Source organism: Eulemur rufifrons, chromosome 13, assembly GCF_041146395.1.
Source record: "Eulemur rufifrons isolate Redbay chromosome 13, OSU_ERuf_1, whole genome shotgun sequence".
NCBI classification, from domain to species: Eukaryota; Metazoa; Chordata; class Mammalia; order Primates; family Lemuridae; genus Eulemur; species Eulemur rufifrons.
This window is the reverse complement of record NC_090995.1, coordinates 6473919-6497655: the sequence shown is the minus strand read 5'-3', so window position 1 is coordinate 6497655 and position 23737 is coordinate 6473919. Positions and strand designations below refer to the sequence as shown.

At 35.2% G+C, this 23737-nt stretch overlaps 1 protein-coding gene across 4 annotated transcripts in view; it reads left to right on the top strand.

The window, feature by feature from the left end:
* PDLIM5 (PDZ and LIM domain 5) overlaps positions 1 to 23737 on the top strand; it is a 178038-nt gene that overhangs the window by 96350 nt on the left and 57951 nt on the right. Inside the window, exons 4-10 of one of the 4 annotated variants that reach the window (XM_069485345.1) lie at positions 3914 to 3956; positions 9409 to 9425; positions 12617 to 12631; positions 14945 to 14962; positions 15223 to 15395; positions 15760 to 15796; positions 16335 to 17553. In XM_069485345.1, coding sequence (XP_069341446.1) covers positions 3914 to 3956; positions 9409 to 9425; positions 12617 to 12631; positions 14945 to 14962; positions 15223 to 15395; positions 15760 to 15796; positions 16335 to 16428 — 397 coding nt within the window. In that variant the 3' untranslated portion in view covers positions 16429 to 17553. Of the gene's footprint in view, positions 1 to 3913; positions 3957 to 5806; positions 6226 to 9408; positions 9426 to 12616; positions 12632 to 14944; positions 14963 to 15222; positions 15396 to 15759; positions 15797 to 16334; positions 17554 to 23737 lie in introns of those variants that run through there. The other 3 variants (XM_069485344.1, XM_069485342.1, XM_069485343.1) reach the window with 3 other exon arrangements.

Here is a 23737-nt window from a genome sequence, read left to right as displayed (position 1 = left end):
CAGGTCCTTATAATGTGTTCTGGCCCCCAGCTGTCTCTCCAGCTTTGTCTGTCCCTGCTTTCCCCAGCTTTTCCTGGAACCGTTCTAGCCCCCTGGCACATTCCTGCCTCGGGGCCTTTGCACTTGCTATTTGGGCTGCCTGCAATTCTCTACCCCAGGCCTCTGTTTAGATTTTACCTCACTATAGAGGCCTTCTCTGACTCCTTTGTATAAAATAGTGTGTCCCTTCCCGTGTCTTGCTTTACTATGCTCCATAGCACTGTTACCGAGCATCACTTCTTGCTTGCTTGTAGCCTGCCCCTTCCAAGTAGATGTAAGCACCTTCAAAGGAGGGACTTTGTTTTATTCATCACTGTTGTGATGATTGAATTGCTACTTGACAAGACGCTTTCTTTCTTAGAGATTTTCAGGTACTTAAATATTAACCATTTGAACTTTAACAGACTGGAGTGGTATCATTCACACTCCGTCCTGTTACCCTTTTATTTTCTTCCTTTCTTCCATCTATCTATCTATCAGTTCTCTGGCTTGGCTTATAACTAACTGGTTGAGGAAATTCTCTTCTCAAACCCCAATCAACTTCTTTGGCCCCCTGACAAGGATCGTTATGACAAAAGCACTCACCCTTTCCTAGAGAAGTAATCATCAAATGGTAACTGCCTGTTCTGTGTGTATCAGAGCCACACGCAAGTTAAAGCCAAGCATAAGCACAGGAAACCACAGATACTCGGATGGACTAGAGCAATTCCCTTGCTTTTGTCTGTTTTCTTTCTCCCACTCTTCAAAAGTCTGTCCAGCTTTGGGTTTTTTTCTCTCTGTAGAAAAAAATGTACTTTATTAGTTCCTGTAGTAAAATAGAGAAGATGCGAAGAGAGCGAAAGAGACTCTGTGTGTGAGGGCATGTGTTTGTGATCAGTACAGTCTTTTATAAGCTAAAAGCTATTATAATATGCTGATATACAACTGTTTTGTACTTTTCTTTATAGAAATATAACATAATCTTTACATATTCTCAAATCATTTAGAAAAAGCCATTGCCATATTGATTTAAATGTTTACAGTTCGAGTTTTTAGGACAGTAGACTGAAGTGTAATAAAGTATGGAGAGACTGTTTAAACAGACATCCTTCTGCACTCTTGAGTGCTCACTTTTTATCCCCCTGGAGTTGCTTTGTTATTGCAAATTGACAACTTTGCAATTAAAGTGATTAATGATGTACCCTAGTGTTTATGGGTCCCAAGGTCAGTGGGTCCAAAGATGGCCATGCTGTGGGAAACTTAGATAAGAGCTCATCTCATAGAAGATGAACCAAAACCCTCCTCTTTTCTGTATGATTGTTTATGAGTTAAATATATTAGATATGGTTGAAGGAGTCACCAAGACATAATGAGTAATGTGAATAATCTTTATTGGTCTAGTTCTGTTGCCTGATTCCTCATGCTTAAACACTAATGTGAACATTCATTGAATACTTTATTAACTTAAAGATGTTCTTTCATAAAGCTATAGCAGGAAAATGCATTAATTGTTTAAAAGTATAACAAGTATAGTACCATTCATTGGATGTTCTTAAGGTGCAGTTTTGCTTGATTCTTTTCTAAATAGTTCTTGATAGAGCTATTGTTTATTTATGGCATTATTTTTTGCTATACATTATTCTAACCAGTTTAGTACAATTTTAGTTTCAAATATAACTCATAACTTAGAACTCCTTCAACTGTTCAGCTAGAAGTTCTGAAACTGTTTATAATGAATGCATCAGGGATCTTTATTTTGCATGCTACTTTTACAAAAATCAGTCAACTTACGGCTTTGTTCTTTGAATTCCATGTGCTGAGGATTGTACTGGGCTAAAGCACTGGTATGTCACCATCACGGCTTACTCCTGAACAGTGGCTTCACACTAAGGCTAGAGAACAATAAGCAAATTGTTGAGACGATGGCACTAAGCCATTGCCAGGACACTACACAAAAGTGACTTGTGATGATCACAGTAGTTCAAAGGGAGATATATTATCCCATTGTGTATTTGCCAGGATTTGAAGAGAAAAATGTAGGGATAATTTTTTATAATTATATCTCAGTTTTTAAACCTGTTTATTCATTTAAACATCCTTTAAAATTACTTGGTTTTATGTCGTATATGCATTGCTAAAGTGGAAAGATGCTCAACGTTTATCTAATGAAAGATAATTATAACAATTTTAATTTTGAGAAATGGTTTTCCATATTCATATATTTGGATTTTCTCACCAGGGAATATTGGAAATATATTCTAGTTTGGTGAAGGAAATAGGATTTTCTTCTGCAAACATTGATTAAATTATGCTTATAGTCCTTGGATATCTTATTAAAGTCCAAGAAATCACACATTTGATAAGAAAGATAATTAATATAACAAAAGGTTTTGGGGATTAAGTATTATAATATTTCTTTCCCTTAGTTTTAGCCACTTAGAGGAGACTTAAGTAAACATTTCAGACTTTATGAAGATTTACTTTTTCTTTTTTTTCCCCCCAGACTGTCTTACAAAATAGCAAAATATATTGCTCTTTCTTTAGACATTTCTTTAAAATAGCATTTCCCAGAGAGTTTTTTCCCCTCCTAACTCTAGTCTTGAGAAATGTTTCCTAAATAATGAATTGTCCTTCAAATGAGTATGGGCAGCCATAGTATTTTCTTCTGTAGACATTTAAAGGCTCTGAGACGTCCTGTGCCTGAGATGCTGGGCAAATTTACCTCCTTGTTTGTCAGATATCTTTGATAACAGAACCTTTTTTTGTTTTGGTTTTTTAGAAAGTAGTTTTCCATGAAACATGCTTTGAGAAAAATCTTCCTTATTATAAAAAGTAGTACATGTACATTGTAAAAAATAGGAAAATGTACAAAAGAGAAAAAATAAATATTCCTAGAGAACTTCTCCTAAAATATTGGCGTTTCCATTCTTTTTTCCCATGTAGTAATCATGCTGTATATGCTATTTCATATCTTTTTTCCACATCATAAAATAAGCATTTTATCATGGCAATGCAGAATTCTTTCTAAGAATGATTTTAATAGTTATATAATGTTTCATCATGTGGTTATATTACAATCATTTCTTCACTGTATATTTAATGGATTCTTTCCAATTTTGCAATATTATAAATTACACTGTAGTGAACAAATATCTTATACATAAAGTCTTTTTCATATTTCGGATTGTTTCCTTATAATAGATCCTTAGAAGTTGATCAGTATGTCAGAGAGCATGAGCTTTCTTTAAGGCTTTTAATAAATAAATGCCAAAGTATTTTTCAAAAGAGCTATACTAATATATAGTTCTTCTAGCAACATATGAAAGTTTCCTCACAAGCATAACAAATGCATTAACTTGGATAAGCACTTAAGAATATAAATACAAAATAAATACTCATTCAGTGGCCCAATTCAACCAGAACATATTTAGTATCTTCACAGAGAGACCTGATACCCTGTGGATGTAGTCATGGATGTGAGGAGAAAAAGGCTGTTGGAGGTAGAGATTCAGATAAGATGGTTGAGGAACCACTCTAGAATCAGAAAGTCATGTTTATTACACTTTAAGCCTTTTAGGTGGGGAATAGCCTTAATTTAAAGTTTAAACATTGCAGCTTTCACAGACAGGATTGATGTTTGTCTTTCCTCAGTTAAGTTGGTAGAGAACTAGAGACTGCTAATGAATACCTAGTAATAAGAATATTGGATCTTGCAGGATTTGACTTATATGAACTAATTAGAAGATTGTGAATAGTCGAAACTATGAATTATGAAATGATAAATTCTGATGCTTTAGTATATTAAGGTACATAATAGCAAAAATTCCATTAATGAGAAGTTTGTAAGTTTGTAAAAATTCATGTTTTTTTCTCTTTTTCTTTCTTTTTCCCCCAGAGCATCTGCTACACCCAAGTCTGAGCCAGTTTCTGTTCAAAAGGTGAGTGTCTAATCTAGCATCGCTGGGGTACCATTTGATGGTACCATTTCTGAGCCATTGTAATTTCCATTTCTGTCTTAGGCCATACTGACATTTAGCTTATAATCATGATATAATGTTCCTATTGTTTTTTTCCTTAAAAGTAAGGAGGAAAATGGAAATCAGCACATGCAGAATTATTATTTGTAATTACACCTATGTCATAAAACATAATTATTTCCAAAGCCATACATTATCAATAACTTACACCCAAATTTCTTATATTTCTATTCACTTTTAATTTACCAATCTTTAATCATGTACTTTTTGAAGAGAATAAATAAGTAGTTACCAAAAATGAATATCACAGTAAGTCTTTAATAACATTTTATTAATAAGTATTTAATTACATTTCAGAGTATTCTTGGATTAGGTTATTGGCAAGTACCAAACCTTTTTCTCTCTTACATATCCTCAAATTGTCTCAAATCGTTATTCATACATATCTGGTTTATGCTTTTGGGGGTTTTCCCCTAATTTTATTTGTGCCCCTTCATTTGAATTACTCATTATACAAATTGAGCATCCTTAATTTGAAATTCCAAAATATGAAATGCTCTGAAATAAAAAACTTTTTGAGCACCAACATCATGCTCAAAAGGAAATGCTTATTGGAGCTTTTCAAATTTCAGATTTTTGAATTTAGGGATGTTCATATATTCTGCAAATGTTCCAAAATCTGAAAACGTTTGAAATCTGAAACACTTGGTCTCAAGCTATTTGTGTAAGGGATACTCAGCCTGTACTGATTTGCTTAAGCATTAAGCTACTTGGTTTTCTCAGTTTTCTTTTTTTATAAGATTAATTTAGATTACCTTTTTTCCTTAAAATTAAACATAATAAAGCCACCATTGTATTTTTTTTAATTTGATTGTTTTTCTTTTGGATGATAGTGTGGTGAGTAGAGATTTATTTTTGAATGTCATAGAAGCCTAATCTGATTTTTAAAAAACTGTATGCTTTGAAGTAAGGATTTACAAACACAAATTCTGGTACTTTTAGGAGAAATTGACCTTTATTACTACTTATTTTTTCTTTGGCTACTTGCAATGAAAAAATATCAAAGATAATTTTTTTTCCTCATGTAACTATTAAATATTTATTTTGGAAAAGGAAAAGAATTTTATTCTATCTCTGAATCATATCTTAAAACATTCAGGGAAAGAAATAGAGATGGATTACAGGAAAGAGAAAGAATTGATTTTTGTTTCATTCATTTGGTTGCCTTTTTAAGTTTTTTTTTTCCAAATTCTTTATTCAAGTTAATTAATTAGAATGTGCACATTTCTGAGTTAGATGAAAGTTATCTTATTCCTCATTTGTTTAAAGAGTTAGAAATGTGCTGCTGCTTCTGCATGAATCAGATTCCACTCTGAGGAGAAATTAAACATGTTTGAAAGATAGAATTATAATTGAGGCTCTACATATTTTAAAATAAAATTATTTCACTTAGTGTTTTGTTTATTGTGGAGTATTTGAAAGGTTTTCTTTTGGAATATGTCTGATTTGCCACAATGACCTTTAGGCTTTCTGATAGTTTTCCTACTCTACATCCTGGGTTTCAAAACTCCTTTTATTTTTATAAAAAAAAATTTATACTTAGTGTGTGCATCTGTGTTGTGCATGTTGGGATTAGTTAGCATGCATGTTATGCTGTATCAACTCATTGTTTTTATCCGGAAATGTGACGTTTGAGTTGCTAACATGATTGTGTTCGTCTTTTTAAAAATCAGCTCTGTGTTCTTTTCAGTGAAATATATTTTGCATGTGTTTGGTGTGTTTTTGTGTATGTTTATTTTTATTTTACATAGGGAGAACCTAAAGAAGTAGTTAAGCCTGTGCCCATTACATCTCCTGCTGTGTCCAAAGTCACTTCCACAACCAACATGGCTTACAATAAGGCACCACGGCCTTTTGGTTCTGTGTCTTCACCAAAAGTCACATCCATCCCATCACCATCGTCCGCCTTCACCCCAGCCCATGCGACCACTTCATCACATGCTTCCCTTCCACCCGTGGCTGCCGTCACTCCTCCCCCATTCGCTGCATCTGGACTGCATGCTAATGCCAGTCTTAGTGCTGACCAGTGTCCGTCCGCACTGAGCGCTGGTAAAACTGCAGTTCATGTCCCACGGCAGCCCACAGTCACCAGCGTGTGTTCCGAGCCTGCTCAGGAGCTAGCAGAGGGACAGAGAAGAGGATCCCTGGGTGACAGTAAACAGCAAAATGGGTAGGTAGCTAAGGGTGCTTTCTGCTCTTACCAAAACTCTTCTTTCAGGTAACTTCCAGGAAACACTTAATCTACACCCTCTCTCCCCCCCAAGCCCATCAGCTGCTCTTTGAAGGAAGGGAGATGAAATTTTATTTGCTTCATTAACATGTGGCCTCTGTGTTATTGTATACATATGGCACTTTCTACAAAGCAATTATAGGTTTATCAAAACCTAATTATGTATTTGGACATATTATGAACCATGTAACAGACTCTGTAACTCTTTTTCTCCAAGTCCTGGCTCAACATTGAGCAGCTGGCACTTGTAATGCAAGGCAAATCTTGAATCTTTCTTCCTCTGTGTTTCCATGTTTCCATTCTTTGGCCACCAAAAGTTTAAACAGAGTGATTACAGTTGTTGTCACATTATGCTTCTCACCCTAAAGGGAGAGGAAATGAAGAGTTAGTAAGAGGCTTTTTCCTAGGAAGTAGTCTTAAGAAAACAGAAAACTAGTCCATATTTGACTCATGTCTATGTATGAAGCATTAGCTTAGAGGAAGTAGCTAACAACATTCTTTTCAGGTAAGCTTAAATTAGAATTTATTATTTAAAAACCAACAGTAATGAAACAACAAAGGTTGCTTAGAAAGCATCAGAAGTAATTTAGAGAATATTTTCATTTTAAAGATTTTTCTAAAATGAGTGGATTTAAACCAGTGGACATTAAATTTATAATGTTAATAAGTTTTTGAAACTCTATTCCTAATAAATATTCCCTTTTAGGGTATATTTTAAAAAGTTATTTGAAGTTGTTAATTTATTTGAACCACACATAGTTATAAGATTATACATCAGTTTTTCAGTGACCTTCATTTATAGAAGGTCATTTTATTCCTTTTGGAATTCAGTGATAATACTTTAAAGCAAATCATTTATGTAAAATCATCTTGATCAGATTTATTGTGACAAAAACGTACTTTAAAAGGAAAACAAAGAGAAATAGTTTGCACGCCTGATGGTTTTTACCAATGCCAGTTCCCAGGAAAACATAATTAAAATAATTGTGTGGATAGGTCCTTTCTATGAGATAATCCCTTCCGAATGTTAATTCATGTAGTGAAGAGACTGTGCTTTCGGTAGCACTGCTGCCATGGCAACCTTGGGGCTTTGAAGGGAAAGGTGGCAGGGTTCCAGGCTGCTGCCGAGAGAAAGAGCAGGAGCTCTGAAGAGCAGCTACTGAGCCGGACCGATGGTCTCGTGGTTGTGGGTGGCTTTTTAAAGTTTTGATGTGTATATTGAGGAAAACTAGTGTCCTTCAAATCATGTTATTTTTTCTTTCATGTGAGGAAGAGCAGCAGTATGGAGTGTGGAGGTGTGTTTGGTTGTAACTTTTTTTTTGTACGTCTATTTTAAGACAATAGACTTTCAGAATAATCAGAGTACATCCCCTGAAAAGAAAGGTGCTGCCTGTCAAATGCTAGCCACACAAAACACTAGCACAGAAGTTTACTACATTTATTAAATTCCAGGGTCAGTAGAAAAACAGCCACTGAAGGACACGTCTTAACTAAAACCTTTTCTCCTAACATGCCTTAAAATTTTACGAGAAAGTCGTCTTAATGAAAACTTGTAGTGGTAAAAGCAAATTGAGATTATGGAAAAGTACTGCATTTAAAACATCTGAAAACACCAAGCTTAAATTTTGTGTTTTATAAGCACAACATTGGTGATAAAACTTGAAATGATTTGAAGCTTGTTATTTTCCAGCTGAAACTAGGCAGTGCTGTAGTTACAGGGCCTGTATGGTGGCTTCTCAATCAATCGGCAAGTGTTTATTAAACACATGCCTGCTGTCCAACACTGCAAAATCCAGGAGAAAAGGGACTAGTATATATTTTGCATCATTAATAAGCAGGTTACTGCTTTGCAACTGCAAACTGGGTAAAGTTAAAAATCACTTGATTTCAAACGTTGTCCAATTGCTAGGACAAGGAAAACTTGATTACTCTGAAAATAAAGTATGGGATCTATGAAATTCTAAGACAAATTTGTAGTGTCTTTTTTCTCACTACATTTAAAGAAACCATAAATAAATCAAACACTTTACTAGTCATTGAGGTGTCATTTTGAAGAGTAGCTGTTTTGTGATATCAGTGAATGCATTTTCTGCATCAAGTGTCAAACTGTTTTTCTGAAATCTAAGTGAAACTTTTTACTATTCTATTTCTCAGATTTTTATAATGTTGCAAAATGTCTGCAGTAAAACTTTTGAAGTTGAGTTGTTATTTTTTATTAATTACTTTTTAAAAAAATACATACCAGTGACCAACATTTTAAAAGTTCAGGATGTAAAAGTTAAATGCTTAAGTTGTCTTTTTCTTCAAAGCACCAGGAAGACTTCGTTTTTAAGTGATTTAAAGTAGCCAGCTAATCTGCCAAGTTGATAGATATCCTATCCAAATTTGTATAGGATTAATAAACACACGATTTATATAAGTCCTTATTAATTGACTAATTACTAAGAAATAATTAGCTATTCATGCTGATAGTATAAAATCTGTAGATTATATTGATATTTTTAGAATATTTCTCCATAATACTGTGGAAATATTCCTGTTCCTTCTTATAAATAATGGTTAAGGGACTTTAAGAAATTTTACGACTGGTGCAGTGGCTCATGCCTATAATTCTAGCACTTAGGGAGGCTGAGGCAGGAGGATCACTTGAGCCTGGGAATTTGAGGTTGCAGTGAGCTATGATGATGCCACTACACTCTAGTCCAAGCAATAGAGAGCGAGACCTTACCTCAAAAAAAAAAATAAAAAATAAAAAATAAAAAAGAAAGAAATTTCAAATCTTTCTTCTACATATACAAATTATTGGTCATGGCTGGCTGTTTTCATTACTTCTCTGCTTACTCTACTGAGAGCGAAATGTGACTTTATATTCCAAACTGTAAGGAAAGCTGTTTTGTGACAAGTAGTTTAATCGATTTACATTTTCCCTTTCCATACATCCTTGCATTATAATGTGCCACTGCTTTCAAGAGGTAAGTCTGTTAGTATCCTATATTAATTTCAATTTCGTTGGACTGCACTTTTTTCTAACAGTTCCTGTGTGGTATTTTGAAGAACTTGGCTTTGAAAGACAGAAAAATAATGATGTGGTAGTAATGTTTTAAAATGCTTTTCTCTTTGCAGAAAACACAGGTGACAAAGTTAGTATCCACATTACTGGAGAGGAAATATGGTGATTTATATATGAGTAATCAGCATGAATGCCCGATTTTTTGCAAAATAAAGTTACATTTTGCAAAAGAGCTCTAATTTAGAATAACCACATTTAGTGTTTGTAATAAGTTTGGTTTGCATCGCTATGTTGTGGTGAATTGCTTTATAGTAATGAATAGTACTGTTTAAACTTATTTCGTAAAATATATGTGGAGTTTGCTGTGTAATGGTTTAAAAGAAGCAGTGCTTGGGGGAATGTAATTTGTATCAATTGAGACTGCAAGAAGACAAAGGTAAAGATAGAAGAGAAAGCATAAACATCTGTACCACTAGTGAATAGCACATGTAACACTGAGTTGATGTCTACGTTAATATCAAAAGCCAGTGTTTCCTAGGTAAAGTCTCTAAGAACCTTTATGACTTCTCTAGAGAGTTTTAATTCAAACAATGTTGCTGTCAGGTTCAGACTTCTATATATACAGTTGTGTGTCAGTGGATAATATTATGGAAAATCCATACACCTTTGAAATTAGTTATGAGAGAGAATTATCAACTTATTAAATGTCACAGTTGGTTGGCATAGACATTGGCAATTACTGTGGTATAACTTTCAAACCTTGCTTTTGTGTTTCACTGGTACTGACACTAAACTGCCTGATGATGACTAGCTTTAAAAATAGGTAAAAATCACATTAGATAAAAACTTAGTTATTTTATATTAACCAACTTATTATTTTGAACATGTGCTTAAGTTTCTTTTGCATCACACTGTAGAGCAGAATTGGAAATACTGAGTATTGATCTTGGGACATACCAAAGAGAATTAGGTATTAAATTATTAGAGCAATTTCGTTCCAGTGTGGCTGTGGTCTTACTGATTGAATAGTTTTGTTATATATACATAGGAATATTGCATACCAATGTATTACCAAAACATCCCCAAATCCTGATTATTGTTTGTCTATTTATGATTAAATTCTTATATAGGGAGACTTTGACTAATTACTCAATTCCAGTAGGAGAAACAATTGGACTTATAAAGGGGAAAAATGGAATTTGGAAAAATAAATCTAAACATTTAGGTTAAATATTAATATATATTTTTTTAAAAATCAAGATTGAGATTCATTAATCTATTAGATTTTACTACATTATGCTAGGAGTTTCTAGATGCGTGATATAATTTAGTTCTTATTTACATTCTGAACGCTGAGAGATTACATAATTTTCTCAAGCCATGCATCTTGTAAGTAATAGAGCTAAGATTTGAGCCTCTGTCTTTGGAAGCCAAATTTTGATGTGCTTTCCTCTGTATCACATGCTTGTTGTGACTTGGGTTTATTTCTGTGATTTTGAATTCATGTTTTTTCTTGATGATTATAGAGTTGAATCAAGGCCATGTGAGTGAATTGATGTGCATATGCTACCGTTGGGTTTGATACTACTATTTTTGAGTGGTTGGGGCATCTGTCTCAACAATAAACCTGTGTTTGTGCAGTTTTCAAAGTGCCTTCAAATATGTTAAACTTAAGACCTCGCAAGAATATCTGTGTGACAGAGAAATTGTAATTCATTTCATTTTTGAGGAAAATGAGGCTCTGGTAGATTATAGCTTGTCCAGGGCACAGCAGAAATGGACAACACAGCAAGGATGAGAAGCCAGGACATCTGAAACATGAAAATATTTGTTGGACATATTCAAATTGACATCTTTAGGTTGAAATCAATCAACTCTCCACTTGCTGCCCATCACCAAACCATAGGACATTTTCTCTCCACCTTCACGTTGACATAAAACATTTTTCCTAAACTTTAAAATGTTTAAATATACATTCAAAATTCTACTCTGTTCAGGAGTTTATTTTGCAAAACTACTTCCCTGCTGCTTAATACAGCAAGGCAGAGGAGAGAATGCTTTGCATTGCGGCTAGAGAAGAGTAAATACAGGCAGACTATTGAGATTAACTTATTCCTGCATCCTACCCTCACTCAGTGAAACCTAGCCCTCTGTTGAGTTTATGAAACTGACATTGACGTGGAAATATACCCACACTGACCAATCTTAGCATTAAAACTGGCAGGCAGTTTTTTTTTTACTATGTTTATAATGAATTATTACTTACTCTGGCTGAACATTGTTGCAGAATTGAAGAACACTACAGTGTGTTCTTTGACAAACTATATCGTTGATACTTTAGTCTTCTCTATCCATAATGGAATATGAATGTGTTTCTAATTATTCTACACTTAACAGACTATGTGAGTGAATTGCTTTGAGATTCTCCCTTTTCAGGTGTTTTAACCTAGTTCCTTTACTGTGTCATGTCAGATATGCCTTTCTAGGCAATAATTATGTCACTGATAATACAGAACTATGGAGTTCCCAAAGATCACTAAAGTTACCAGGACTTGCTTGTAGATGAGGGTGGTAGTAATCAAGGACAGGGGAGAGAATGAAAATTGAGTGATAGCCCATAATTAATGATCCATTGTGCTTCCTACATTTTTCATCATAATCACTACATTTTAAGAAAGAATAGAATTATCAAAAAGTGTCATTTTTTTATAATATATGATTCAGGATAATTTATATGAGGAGATTAAATTGCTATTAATATATACCTTTATTATGTGACACTGGAAGATTCTCTCTTACTCTCTTCTCATTTTAAAAGTAATTCTACAATGATCTGTTTCTACATTTTATGTCTCGTTATGCTCTACTTTTTGTTAGGACCATAATAAGAATTTGGATTCGTGTTAAAATGAATTTTATAAAAACCTGGACATTTTTTAATAGTGGATCTTTCTTTTTTGGTATTCAGTAATTTGAGACTTAAACTAGCATTAATACATAAAATAGTTTTCAGTGTTTTAGGGAGAGAAACAGGTAAAACTGCCATCCTTGATCATATTAATAACAGTGTAGCAGAATTTTGACTAACACATGTTCAGTTTTGTCTGTCTATGTTTACACGTTTATTTGGAAGCATGATGTTTGCGTAACATCTTTACTTGATTTCATTGTTTTGAATTTTGTTATTTCACTTTTTCTTTTTCTTCCTTTCTTTTTCTTTTTTTTTTTTGGTCTCATCTTTGTCTGTTTTTCATCATCCTGGGAACATCAATGTCCTCTCTACTTTGTCACATCTTTTTTGTGTATTTTATTCCTCCTCAGTAACCCTGGCACCGTGTAAGTATTAAATACTTAATCAGTGGTTCGTTTTGTAATTTTCACCATCTCTCTAACTTTTCATCTTGCTTTGTACTTAATACCACCAGCAAATTTTGTTAGTATTTTCTCACTAAAAGAATTCTCAAAAATGTTAAGGAGCATAAAACATATTTTTTATGCTAGAGAACTTCATATAAATCAATGGGTGTGTTCCGAATGCCCATCCTTCTGCAATAGAAAAACTTAGTAAGTTAACCTTCAAGAGGGATAGATGAGTGTTATGGATGGTGCGTGCTAGAGTTAGCGATGTAGTTTGGGCCTTCCTTCTTTAGTATTTTTTTTTTAAATGTAATGTCTGTATTTTGAAGTACATTACTTGCTCTTGAGAGTTAAGTTTACATTCTATCCCAAATACGTTTTTAAAAAGAAAATCATCAAAATTATTCTTTTTTTAAATCATAGTCATCAGAGCCTGGAGTTTCAGAGCCAGGAAGAAAGCACTAAGTAAATATTTAGAAATTTCATATCACTTAACACAAGACCTGAAGCTGTGTAGTAAGTGACATAAAGAGTCTAAGGTGTACTATACTTTTTGCAAGCATGTCATGGCTAAAAATGCTACTTAAGTGGTGTCATTTTTTATTCTTAATGTCTTAGCTTGACATCATGATTCTGTTTTTATAGACCACACCTTTTATAAAGGATAAAAGAGTCTTGTACTTGAAACTGGCACCATTTAAGAGTAAACTACTCTCGGTAATTATAGACAAATTTAAAACTATAATAATTTTAGTGACTGAATATAAAATTTTTCAAGTACTGCGTAAGATAAAGAGTTGTCGGTTTTATATCTGCCAAAGGCAATCTATTTATAAAGTAATCTATGCCTATTGATCAATTTTTAAAAATTTTGTCCATTTTAAAAAGGACTAGGTTTTGTTCAATATTAGTGGAAATTCTTTTAGACATTTCACTTGTGGAATCATAAGATATTACCACTAATCATAATATGTCTTACTATTTTGCATAAATATGCACAAAATAGTCTTAGAATATGCGTTGATTTGGTTTTCTAGTAATCATAAAAGAATACATTATCATGATCATTACTGTGTATTAGGTTATGTGGAAAGCACTTTACATACGTTATCTATCTTATTTATTCCTCAGAACAATCCTTTTATATGCAATTCTGTTTCTCAAGTGGGAAAATTGAGACTTTGAGAAGTTAAGTGACTCAGATAAAACACACACTGAGTCTGACTTTAAAGCCAGTGTTGTTAACTTTGATTCTATCATGTTCTTTACTGGGGAAATTCTTCCAGCGTACTGAGACAGTTTTGATAGTGTGGCTATTAAAGTGACAACAGTCATGTGGCATGCTGATAGCACTATGATTTTCTAGCAGTGAGTGAAACTTAGCATGTGTTGCCACCCACATTTGACCACATTTAGAGCACTTTGTTTACTCAGATCTTGTGCCAATACTCTGCTAGTCTAGACTCACGTTCCTTTTTCTCTTCTGAAATTAAACCAGTGGCCCAGAAGTTTGTATTTGTCTTATTTTGGGGGCGGAGAAGTAGAGAGTATTTATTATTGTCAATAGATCTTACAGTGTTAAAATAATTTACATTGTAGATTCCTTACTGTTTATGCTTTGTTAATAGGAAAATGAATGTTCTTATCAAACTGAAAGTTCTTGAACTCTGTAGTTCACAAATTTCTTTCACATGTATTATTTAATCCTCAGAACAGTGCTACTTTATATGTGATATTCTTTCCTTGTAAATGAAAAAAACTGAGGGTTAGTTAGATTGACTTATCCAAAATCACACATCAAAAGTCAGAGCCGAGATTTAAATCCTGGTCTTTTTGTACATATTAATATTTCAGCATTTTCTATTACACCACAACTCTTCTTTGCTATGCTGACCCTGTATAACACCTTTATTTAGGATAAGGGATATCTGTACATATGAATGAGAAAACTATAGAAAATAACAGATTGGACCCTTTTCAAAATTGTATTTGGTATTGCTGGTTTAGCTTCTACCAAACCATTTTTGGTTCTTGGGCTGAGTGAAGATATGATCATTTAATTTTGGGAAGGCTAATACAGTCCAGTAGTGTGTTGATATTAACTGTGGTTATGAATATAGTCCGTACCTGTGTGGCATACAATGAACGATACCAGTAATTTCAAATTATTTGATTTTGACTACTGTGGACTTTTCATTTTCTAGTTACTTTTCTTTTTTTCTTACTTTTTTTCTTTCCTTTTTCTTCATGTTGGAAATCTGTCTTCTGCTGCTCTCCTCTGTCAATTTAAAGGAAAATCCCACCTAAACGGTAATCTTTCTGTTGAATACATTCTTACAGTATTATTTATATTAACAAATACACTTTTATTTTTACTACTAAAAAAACCCTAGTCTATTTTAGAAAGATGCCTTTAAAAAAACTGAGGCTGAGTATACTTGCAAAAGCAAATTATATAAAAGAAACATTGAGGATTTAGTGTATAAATTATAAATAATTCTGTAGAGGATATTTTATCTCTTTAATATAATTGTATAATTTTTAATTCTTTCTTTCCTTCTTAACCCTAGCCCACCGAGAAAACACATTGTGGAGCGCAATACAGAGTTTTATCACATACCCACTCACAGTGATGCCAGCAAGAAGAGACTGATTGAGGACACTGAAGACTGGCGTCCACGGACTGGGACAACTCAGTCTCGCTCTTTCCGAATCCTTGCCCAGATCACTGGCACTGAACATCGTAAGTGAACTTCTAGGTGTCCTAATGGATGAATGTTCTTTGCCACAGAGAGTTGCATTTAGACCGATTGGCAGTTATTAAAAAAGAACCCTGAGAGAGTTTGATTTTAAATTAGAGTGTGCATAATATGAGTTCTGTAAATAAGACACCAGCCAAGGAGAGTATCATTGAAAAACACAGAAGTAGTACTAGTAGTAGTAGCAGTAGTAGTACCGAGTGTAGTATATAGTAGATAACAACATGGTGTGGAGTTTTAGTGGATCCGTGAAACTTGAACATTTGATACTGATTGGTATAGGTAATTGCTTAAGTGATTTTGAAGCTGAAAGCAAACTGATATTGGATATTGCTTATTGTATTTCAGTGAAAGAATCTGAATCCGATAGTACAAAGAAGGCAAAGTAAGTTCTCCATCTTTTTGTAAATTGAATGTTTTCCTTTCATGAATGGTCTTAATTTGGTTTTTCAAATTTTCCAATGTAATGGTATGGCATTTTGTCTTTGCAACTAGAAGCTAAACGTTTAACATTGGTGCCTTTTGTTTGACCTAAATGTACAACTTACAGATTTTTAAATTAGTGGATGTTGTCTGGATTTTATGTCTAAGGCGTCTTTTCCTAAGTATTGAATGAAGAGATGGGGCAGGAGGGTATATTTGGGGGTGCTTTGCTAACAGTACCTATCTCTGTGAATGAGTTCATGTGTTGTCTTGCAGTCACTTTATTTTGGGCATAAAAATCAGTGTTTCCAAGGGGGCTGTATAGATTAATTTCTGTATTTCTAAAAATGCTCTACCCTTAAAATTTTTGCTATTTAATAAAACAGCTATGTGAAATTAAGCTTTTATGAGGCATGCTTTCTGCATGATGGAATTAGTGTAGAAACTTTCTCTTTCTCTTTCTTATGACTCTTCTATCACTCTTTTTTTTATTTCCACAGGGAAAAGATACCCCTTCACGTCTTTAGTCCCAAATACACAAAATTACGTGACTGGCACCATGAAGTTTCAGCACGTGCTCTTAACGTACAGTGATTTATGAGCCTTGCCCCCCACGCAGCCAGCACACACCTTTCATTCACTTTTTCTTTTTCTTTTTTCAACTTTACTGCAAAATCTGTATTAAATTTGCCTCAGGAAAAAATAGATCCTTTTCTATACTTTTCTAAGAATTTCCTGTTGTTGTGAGAACAAGGAAGATGAACGTGTTTTGTGCTAGTTGGTAGCTCACAAATGTAAAACCAAAAAAAGAAGGTTGAGGGACTAGAAGTCTTCAGTGGATTTACATCTGTTTCCATTGTTATTAGGGTAGTAACCTTGGAGAAGGAATTATTTTCGTAAGTTGAATTTGGTCGGTTGGTTGAAACAGAGGCGATCGAGAAGATAATGTCCTTGTCCAATTTGGAAAATACTTCCTTTATGTTATTACATTTCCCAAGATTGCTTTTAAGTTCATTATTATGTAATATTCAAAGTCGATTGCAATTTATTCTAAGTAAGCGCAGGATTAAACAGAGAAGACTTATATTAAAGAGTTCATTGTAGATTAGGTATCTTTTAAAGCAAGTACTATTCAGGATGGCTGTATGAAGAGCGGGAAGCCCAGATTTGGCTCCTGAAAAAGGAAAGAGAATTTTACCCCTGTTTGCAACGGGGAAATACAGTGTTCTTTGGTTTGGTTAGATTCAAAGACCCTATTTTCTACCAAAGGAAATGTTTCTAAGCTGGTGGATATTTTTAGGGTAAAGACAGTTTCTAGGCATTAACTCATAACATATAGAAAAGGTAGCTTTTTTTTTTTTTTAAGCCAAAGGAAAAGAACATAAAGTAAATTGCGATATGTATGATTCTGAGACATCAGAGAAATGTTTTACTTAGTGCTATAAACTGCTGTGCATTGCTGCCATTCCTAGGGAGCTATGTGTTGGGCAATACATGGAAGCTAAACATATGACCAGAAATGCTTTCTGCCTTGTAATATAATGTATTATATATTAGGTGTAAGTTCATTAATAAATGCATTTTGAAGTTTGGAAAAGTAATAAAGTTGCCTTTAACTTAGCTTTGTACTCGTTCTGTTTCCTTGAGGCCAGTAACAGTGCCATTCAGGGCTTCTCACAGTATCACTTGGGCAAAATAAACAATCCTCTTCATATTTCATTTGGGAAACATTCTTAGTTTTGTGAGGTTACTAAAATGTGAGTGTAAAACATGGCAAAGGATCATGTTTGATTTCTCTCCCTGAGTTATCACTGTATTTAACATCACATCCTATGTGAGTAACATATAAGATCAGTTAGACTGTGATGCAAGCTAGAATTACTCTCTGTGGGAAAATGGTCACTGAAGGAACTTGCCTGCAGTCAAGGCTCCATGTGTGTTTTTCTAGGTGTTCTTCACTTTATTGTCACAATAGACTAGGATAAATACCTGATAATTTGGAGAAACTAACAATAATTTCAGTTAGTGATTGGTTACTCTTTAAAATTTGGCCTGCCAAATGCACTTAAAAAGTAATTCTAGGATTTACCCATGCTCATTTCCAGTATACTTATGACACAGACGATGTCTTTCTTTTATTACATCAGTTCTTCTTCAGATACTAAGAGAGAGGTCTTGGCTGCTTGTGCTTTTATGATCCTGACATCAATCCCAGTTATTAGTGCCTCTGGCCCCTGTAAGAAAATCTACTTTCATAGACCAGGCTTTCCTATACCTAATAATTCTTTCTTGATCTCAAAAGATGATGTCTGAAAGAAAATAAAATTAAAGTCTTATAAAAAACAGATGGTGTGGTAGAGTAAACATGATATTTTCCACCAAGAACCCAATTTCTAGAATAACTACAGAATTGATAGAACTCACGAGGAAGAGTTTTAGGTAAATATGTTTCCCGTAATATAGACAGGACAACATGTATAGAACTAAAATTTGAAATAGGTGCAGTTCAAAATAAGAATTTAATACCTTGCCTAATTAAAAATAAAGTATTGTGTCATTGAAAGCATAGACTTAGATGGAATGATCCATGTTTGAAGCTGAGGACAAATGTTCAGCCAAGATCACAAAGGACATTCCATCTAGCCCTGTCAGAAGTTGAATTCCTGAGCTCAGTGAATCTCCTGGGATATCTTATATTGCTAGCTTAAAAGCTAGCCAAAAATTATAAATGCTGCTTGCAAAAATATTATTGTAAGTCTGGTGACTTAATTTATGACTTGTTTTTGTTTGTCTCTCTTATACAGACTTTCTTTATCATAGCCTTGTTTTTAATGTGAAATTGGGAGGTGACTCTTAAGAGTTTTCAACATTTTTTTTCTTACAATGTTTTAAACAAGTCAGAAGAAGGAATTTTTTGTTACACAGTCAACTATGTTTTTGTTACCTCAAAAAATACATTATTTGTGGAAACCGAAACATATTTGTTTTGTGCATCATTATGCCCTTTAGGAAGGCTGAGACATAGAGACATCTTAGAGCTTGTTCAATAAAAATCATTGCATTAGGATGCAGAATAGAAGTCCCTTCTTTTATTCAGATCTGTTCAAAACTGAATAATGAATTGATTTTTTCCCCCAGATAAGTAATTTTGCAAGTATTGTATCCCTGATATGTGTATGTAAAAATCATATAAGCCCTAAATATTCATTTATTGCCTGCATTCATTCTTTCAATTGAATAATTACTGGATACGGAGATGCCAGGCACTAATCCATGTGCTAAGAATACAGTGGTGAGTAACAGATTAATATATAAGCAAGATGACCTGAGGTAATTGTGTTATCAAGATAATAAAAGAAGTTTATATAAAAGAAATTTGGCTTAGTCAGGAAAGGATTACTTTAGATTATGTGGACCTCCGAGGAGATGACCTTAATGTCAACACCTGGGAGAGGAAAAGGAGTGAGCCGTGTGGAGGGCGGAGGAAGCAGCTATGGAACGGAGCACGCAAGTGCACGAAACAGAAAGGTCAGTGTGCCTGAAATGTGGGCCAGGAGGGGAAGCATGATATGAAGACACCATCTTCATGCACATGGGCAAATCACTTACATTCCCATTAGTGTCCACAGCATTTTCATTGGCAAGCATTATATCGGGTCTAACCACCTTCAACTAAAATTACAAAATGAAGAAGGGAGGTCAGTCAGCGTGCTACATGAAGTGCACTCATCTACTCAGTGCTGGCCGTGATTATTACCAATTTAATGTTTTTCTTGTTGAGACCCAGCGAGGACCTAGAAAGGGAGGCATAAAAACATAGTATATGTTAATAATGTGTATGTAGGGAACTGAAACACAATGTCTTGTAGAATATACATAAAGCCAGACCCCCAAAATCTTTGATGTATAAAAATTTGACATACAATGCTCTATTCATAATTTAGTGATAAATTTGTTGACTACGTCCTCTCTATAAAATCCTGGCTAGAGTTGCTTGGATTCTTTCCGTTTGCTTAGCCCATTCGAGAAAATGTCTTAAATCAAGTAAATATTTCCTTGCTCATTCTTTCCAATTTAAGCATCATAGCGTTTTTTTTTTTTTTTTTTTTAGAAGTAGTAAGAAACACAGGAGTGATAAATTCTGCGTTTTGCATTGAGATTTGTAACTGGCTGACTACTTTCTGCCCCTGAGTTACCACTTCTTTAAAATATGAAGTTGGAATCTGTGGTGGACACTGTGATGCTCACCCAAATACCACTTTTCTGGAGGACTCGATACCACTGCTGCCGGGAGCATGGTGGGCAGGCAGCCTTCACGTGTCAGCCCCTTCCCAAGTCACCTCAGCTGCAGACACCCCGTCCCTCAAGGCCCCACGCTTGGGGGTGCTGCCCATATTCCATGACCTGATTGACTGGGAGAAGAGGGAGGTCAAAGCCTAGCCATTTCGGCCAATTAGCAACCATGGGAAGGGCCATTTGGGCTCCAGAGCTGCTGTGGAGTGTGCTGAGGCTGTCCTAGGTCCTGTTCGGCCACTCCACTTCTCCTTCTGCCCACTCCTCTCTCCTTTCCTTTCCTTTCCCTTGCAGAGGTGTTGATCCTTGAGGCACTTCTTAATAAGCATCCTCAATACTAAGCCCTGTCTTGAAATCTGCTTTCTGGAGAACCTGGTCTGCAACAGAATCATAATCTTTCAGATCTCAATTTGTACCTCAGTTGCACAAGTTCTCTTCAGCATGGTCCTGTTATTTATCTTCTCATCATTTTCTCTGTCTTGGTCACTTCTGATCTTTTCTCCTTAAATCTTCAACCCAGAACACAAATGCACCATTTCTGAAAGTCTTTAAAGTAAAAGATCAGTTCAGCACAGCCTGAAAGGTATATGGAAGTCAAAAGGAAGATACATTTTCTTTTCTTTGCCTCAAGTAAAGGGTGTTTATTTGTTGACTGCATCACCGGCAGCCTAGGAGTAATGAGCAGGTGAAGGTATTTCGATGTCAGATACAGTCAGAATTATATGAATGAAGCAATGAAATGAGAAGCTTCAAAATGGAAAATTAGGATTTACTCTGAGTAAATGTAGTGAGTACTTAAAATAGGAAAGCCGCACTTAACAAAATGTTACAATTTTGCATGTTATAATTTTTCATGTGTGACATTTTGGAAGTATATGTATTAGCCATTTAATGAGTCACTTAATAAATTTTGTTTGAACACATCTGCTGTTTTCTTCACATCCTTAAAAAAGTTTACCTCTGGTTCTTTCCTGGGGGCGGAGGGTGGGGGATGCTGTTGCCATGTAGCCTTTGGGAAATGTTCAGGGTATGTACAGATATTCCACAGTCAGGAGGACGCTGCCAGGGGGGCTGAAGAAACTCAGTATCTTGTAATGCACCGAATAATCCCACAAAATGAAGAAATACCCAGCCCAAAATGCCAGTGGTGTGCTGCTCAGAGTGGCTGGGTTGAGTGTTAATGCTCCTTCTTCCAAGATTTTCTTTTTCCTTCCCATAGCTGTATATACTCATGCACGGTGCACCCTCTCCACCCCTCACAGTGGAAATAATCTTCTCACCTCTCAACTAACATACTGTATAGTTTTTACCTCTCTTTTGGTACCTACTTTTCTAATTTGTATTATGGATATTTGTCTACATTTCCTAAATTTCCAACTAGAGTATGAGCTCTTTGAAGACAAGACTCTTAGTATAATAACATACATTGGAAGGAAAAGGGGTTCTAGTAGGCGTGGTATGTCTTCCTGGATGCAACTGTAGCAGTGTAAGTAAAGGTCTACATGTTCAGCAAAATGACTCAGCTTGAAGGTAGGTATTAGGATTATGTGATTCATTTCTGGGGAGCTACTTCTTCAATTAGAAATACACTGTTATTCATCAGCTCAGGTTGCCAGAACAAGATACACAGACTGGGTGGTTTGAACAATAGAAATTTATTTTCTTGGCCAGGTGCAGTGGCTCATGCCTGTAATCCTAGCACTCTGGGAGGCTGAGGCGGGAGGATTGCTTGAGCTCAGGAGTTCGAGACCAGCCTGAGCAAGAGCGAGACCCCATCTCTACTAAAGATGGAAAAAATTAGCCGGGCATGGTGGCACACACCTATAGTCCCAGCTACTTGGGAGGCTGAGGCAGGAGGATCGCTTGAGCCCTGGAGTTTGAGGTTGTAGTGAGCTATGATGACGCTATTGCACAGTAGCCAGGGTGACAGAGCGAGAGTCTATCTCAAAAAAACAAAATAAAAATAAAATAGAAATTTATTTTCTCATCGTTCCGGAGGCTAGAAGTTCTAGATCAAAGTGCCAGAAGGGTTGGTTTCTGGCGAGGCTTCTCTTCCTGGCTTGGAGATGGCCACCTTCTCACTGTGTCTTCACATGGCCTTTCCTCTGTGCGAAGAGTGAGCTCTGGTGTCTCTGCTTCTTTGTATAAGGACACCAGTCCTGTTGGGTTAGGGTTCCACACTATGACCTCATTTGGCATGAATTTCCCCTTTGAGGGACCTATCTCCAAATAGTCACATTAAGGGTTAGGGCTTCAACATATGGATAAGAGGGGGATACCAATTCAGTCCGTAACATATACCAACTGTCCTTCTGTGCTGACACCCATTTTGACAGATTGGTACTTAAGAAAAAGTTATTCTTAAGTAGAACCACTGACTTGGACCCCATTGGAAGCATGGTTGTTATCTCCCTTGTACTGCTTCCTTTTTGACTTTGGATGACAGCTATTTGTCTCCATGTCCCATGTACAGAACTAGAGTAAGCTCTTTGAAGGCAGGAGTTTTAGTATCTCCCACCATATTTGGCATGAACAGTTATTAATGGAGAACAAATATCCTCTTATAGGCTGTCCTGTAGTGCTAAATACTGTCCACACGATTTCTAGGTGAAGGCCATCAGATGGGATTTTGGCACTGGAAGAATAGATCTTAAGACACTTTTAGGAAGAAACCTATCACTTTTGTACATTCATTGAAAATTTAGTAGGCAGGCTGGGTATGGTGGCTCACACCTGTGGTTCCAAGCACTTTGGGAGGCCAAGACAGAAGGATTGCTTGAGGCCAGGAGTCTGAGACCAGCCTGGACAACATAGCGAGACCCCATCTCTACAAAAAATAAATTTAAAAAATTATCTGGGTATGGTGGTGCATACCTGCAGTCTTAGCTACTTGGGAGGCTGAGGTGGGAAGATCTCTTGAATACAGGAGTTCGAGGTTACAGTGAGCCACAGTGATGCCACTGCATTCTGCTCTCCAGCCTGGGCCACATGGTAAGATTCTGTCGCCAATGGAAAAATAAAAGAAAAGAAAATTTAGAAAGTAGAAACCACATAAATATTTTGAAACATAAAATTTTGTAAGTTTTAAAAAATTTTGGTTTATTCATAGTCATTTACCACATAAAATAGATTAATGAAGAAACACTGTTTGCCAAGCCCATCCCATGCCTTTATTATGACCGTGTTTCACACATACTGATCTCTTACTACATATCCTTATCAAGTCACATGTCAGTTGAATATATGACCTAAAACTATTCTTTGTAAACTATACAAAGAAAGCAAGAATCGTTCCCTTGTCTGATATTTGCACATATTTTCTGAGATAATAATTAGCAATCAGATTTGCCCCAAAATACAGAACACCAAGGCTTCTCTACAATATAGTCTAATTAAAAAAAAAAAAAAAAAAAGAAAGCTAGATAGAATCTCTTAGCTGATACCATCATATAAGTTCTCACGAAATATGTTCGCCAACCTAGAAAAAATGCCACAGGTCAAAAAATGGGTATATGATCAAGTAATTTTTGTCTGTTGCAAAATAGGGAATATTTGTGATTGATCTTTCCTTTTCTCCTTGTTGATTATACTGTTTTATGCAAATACTGGT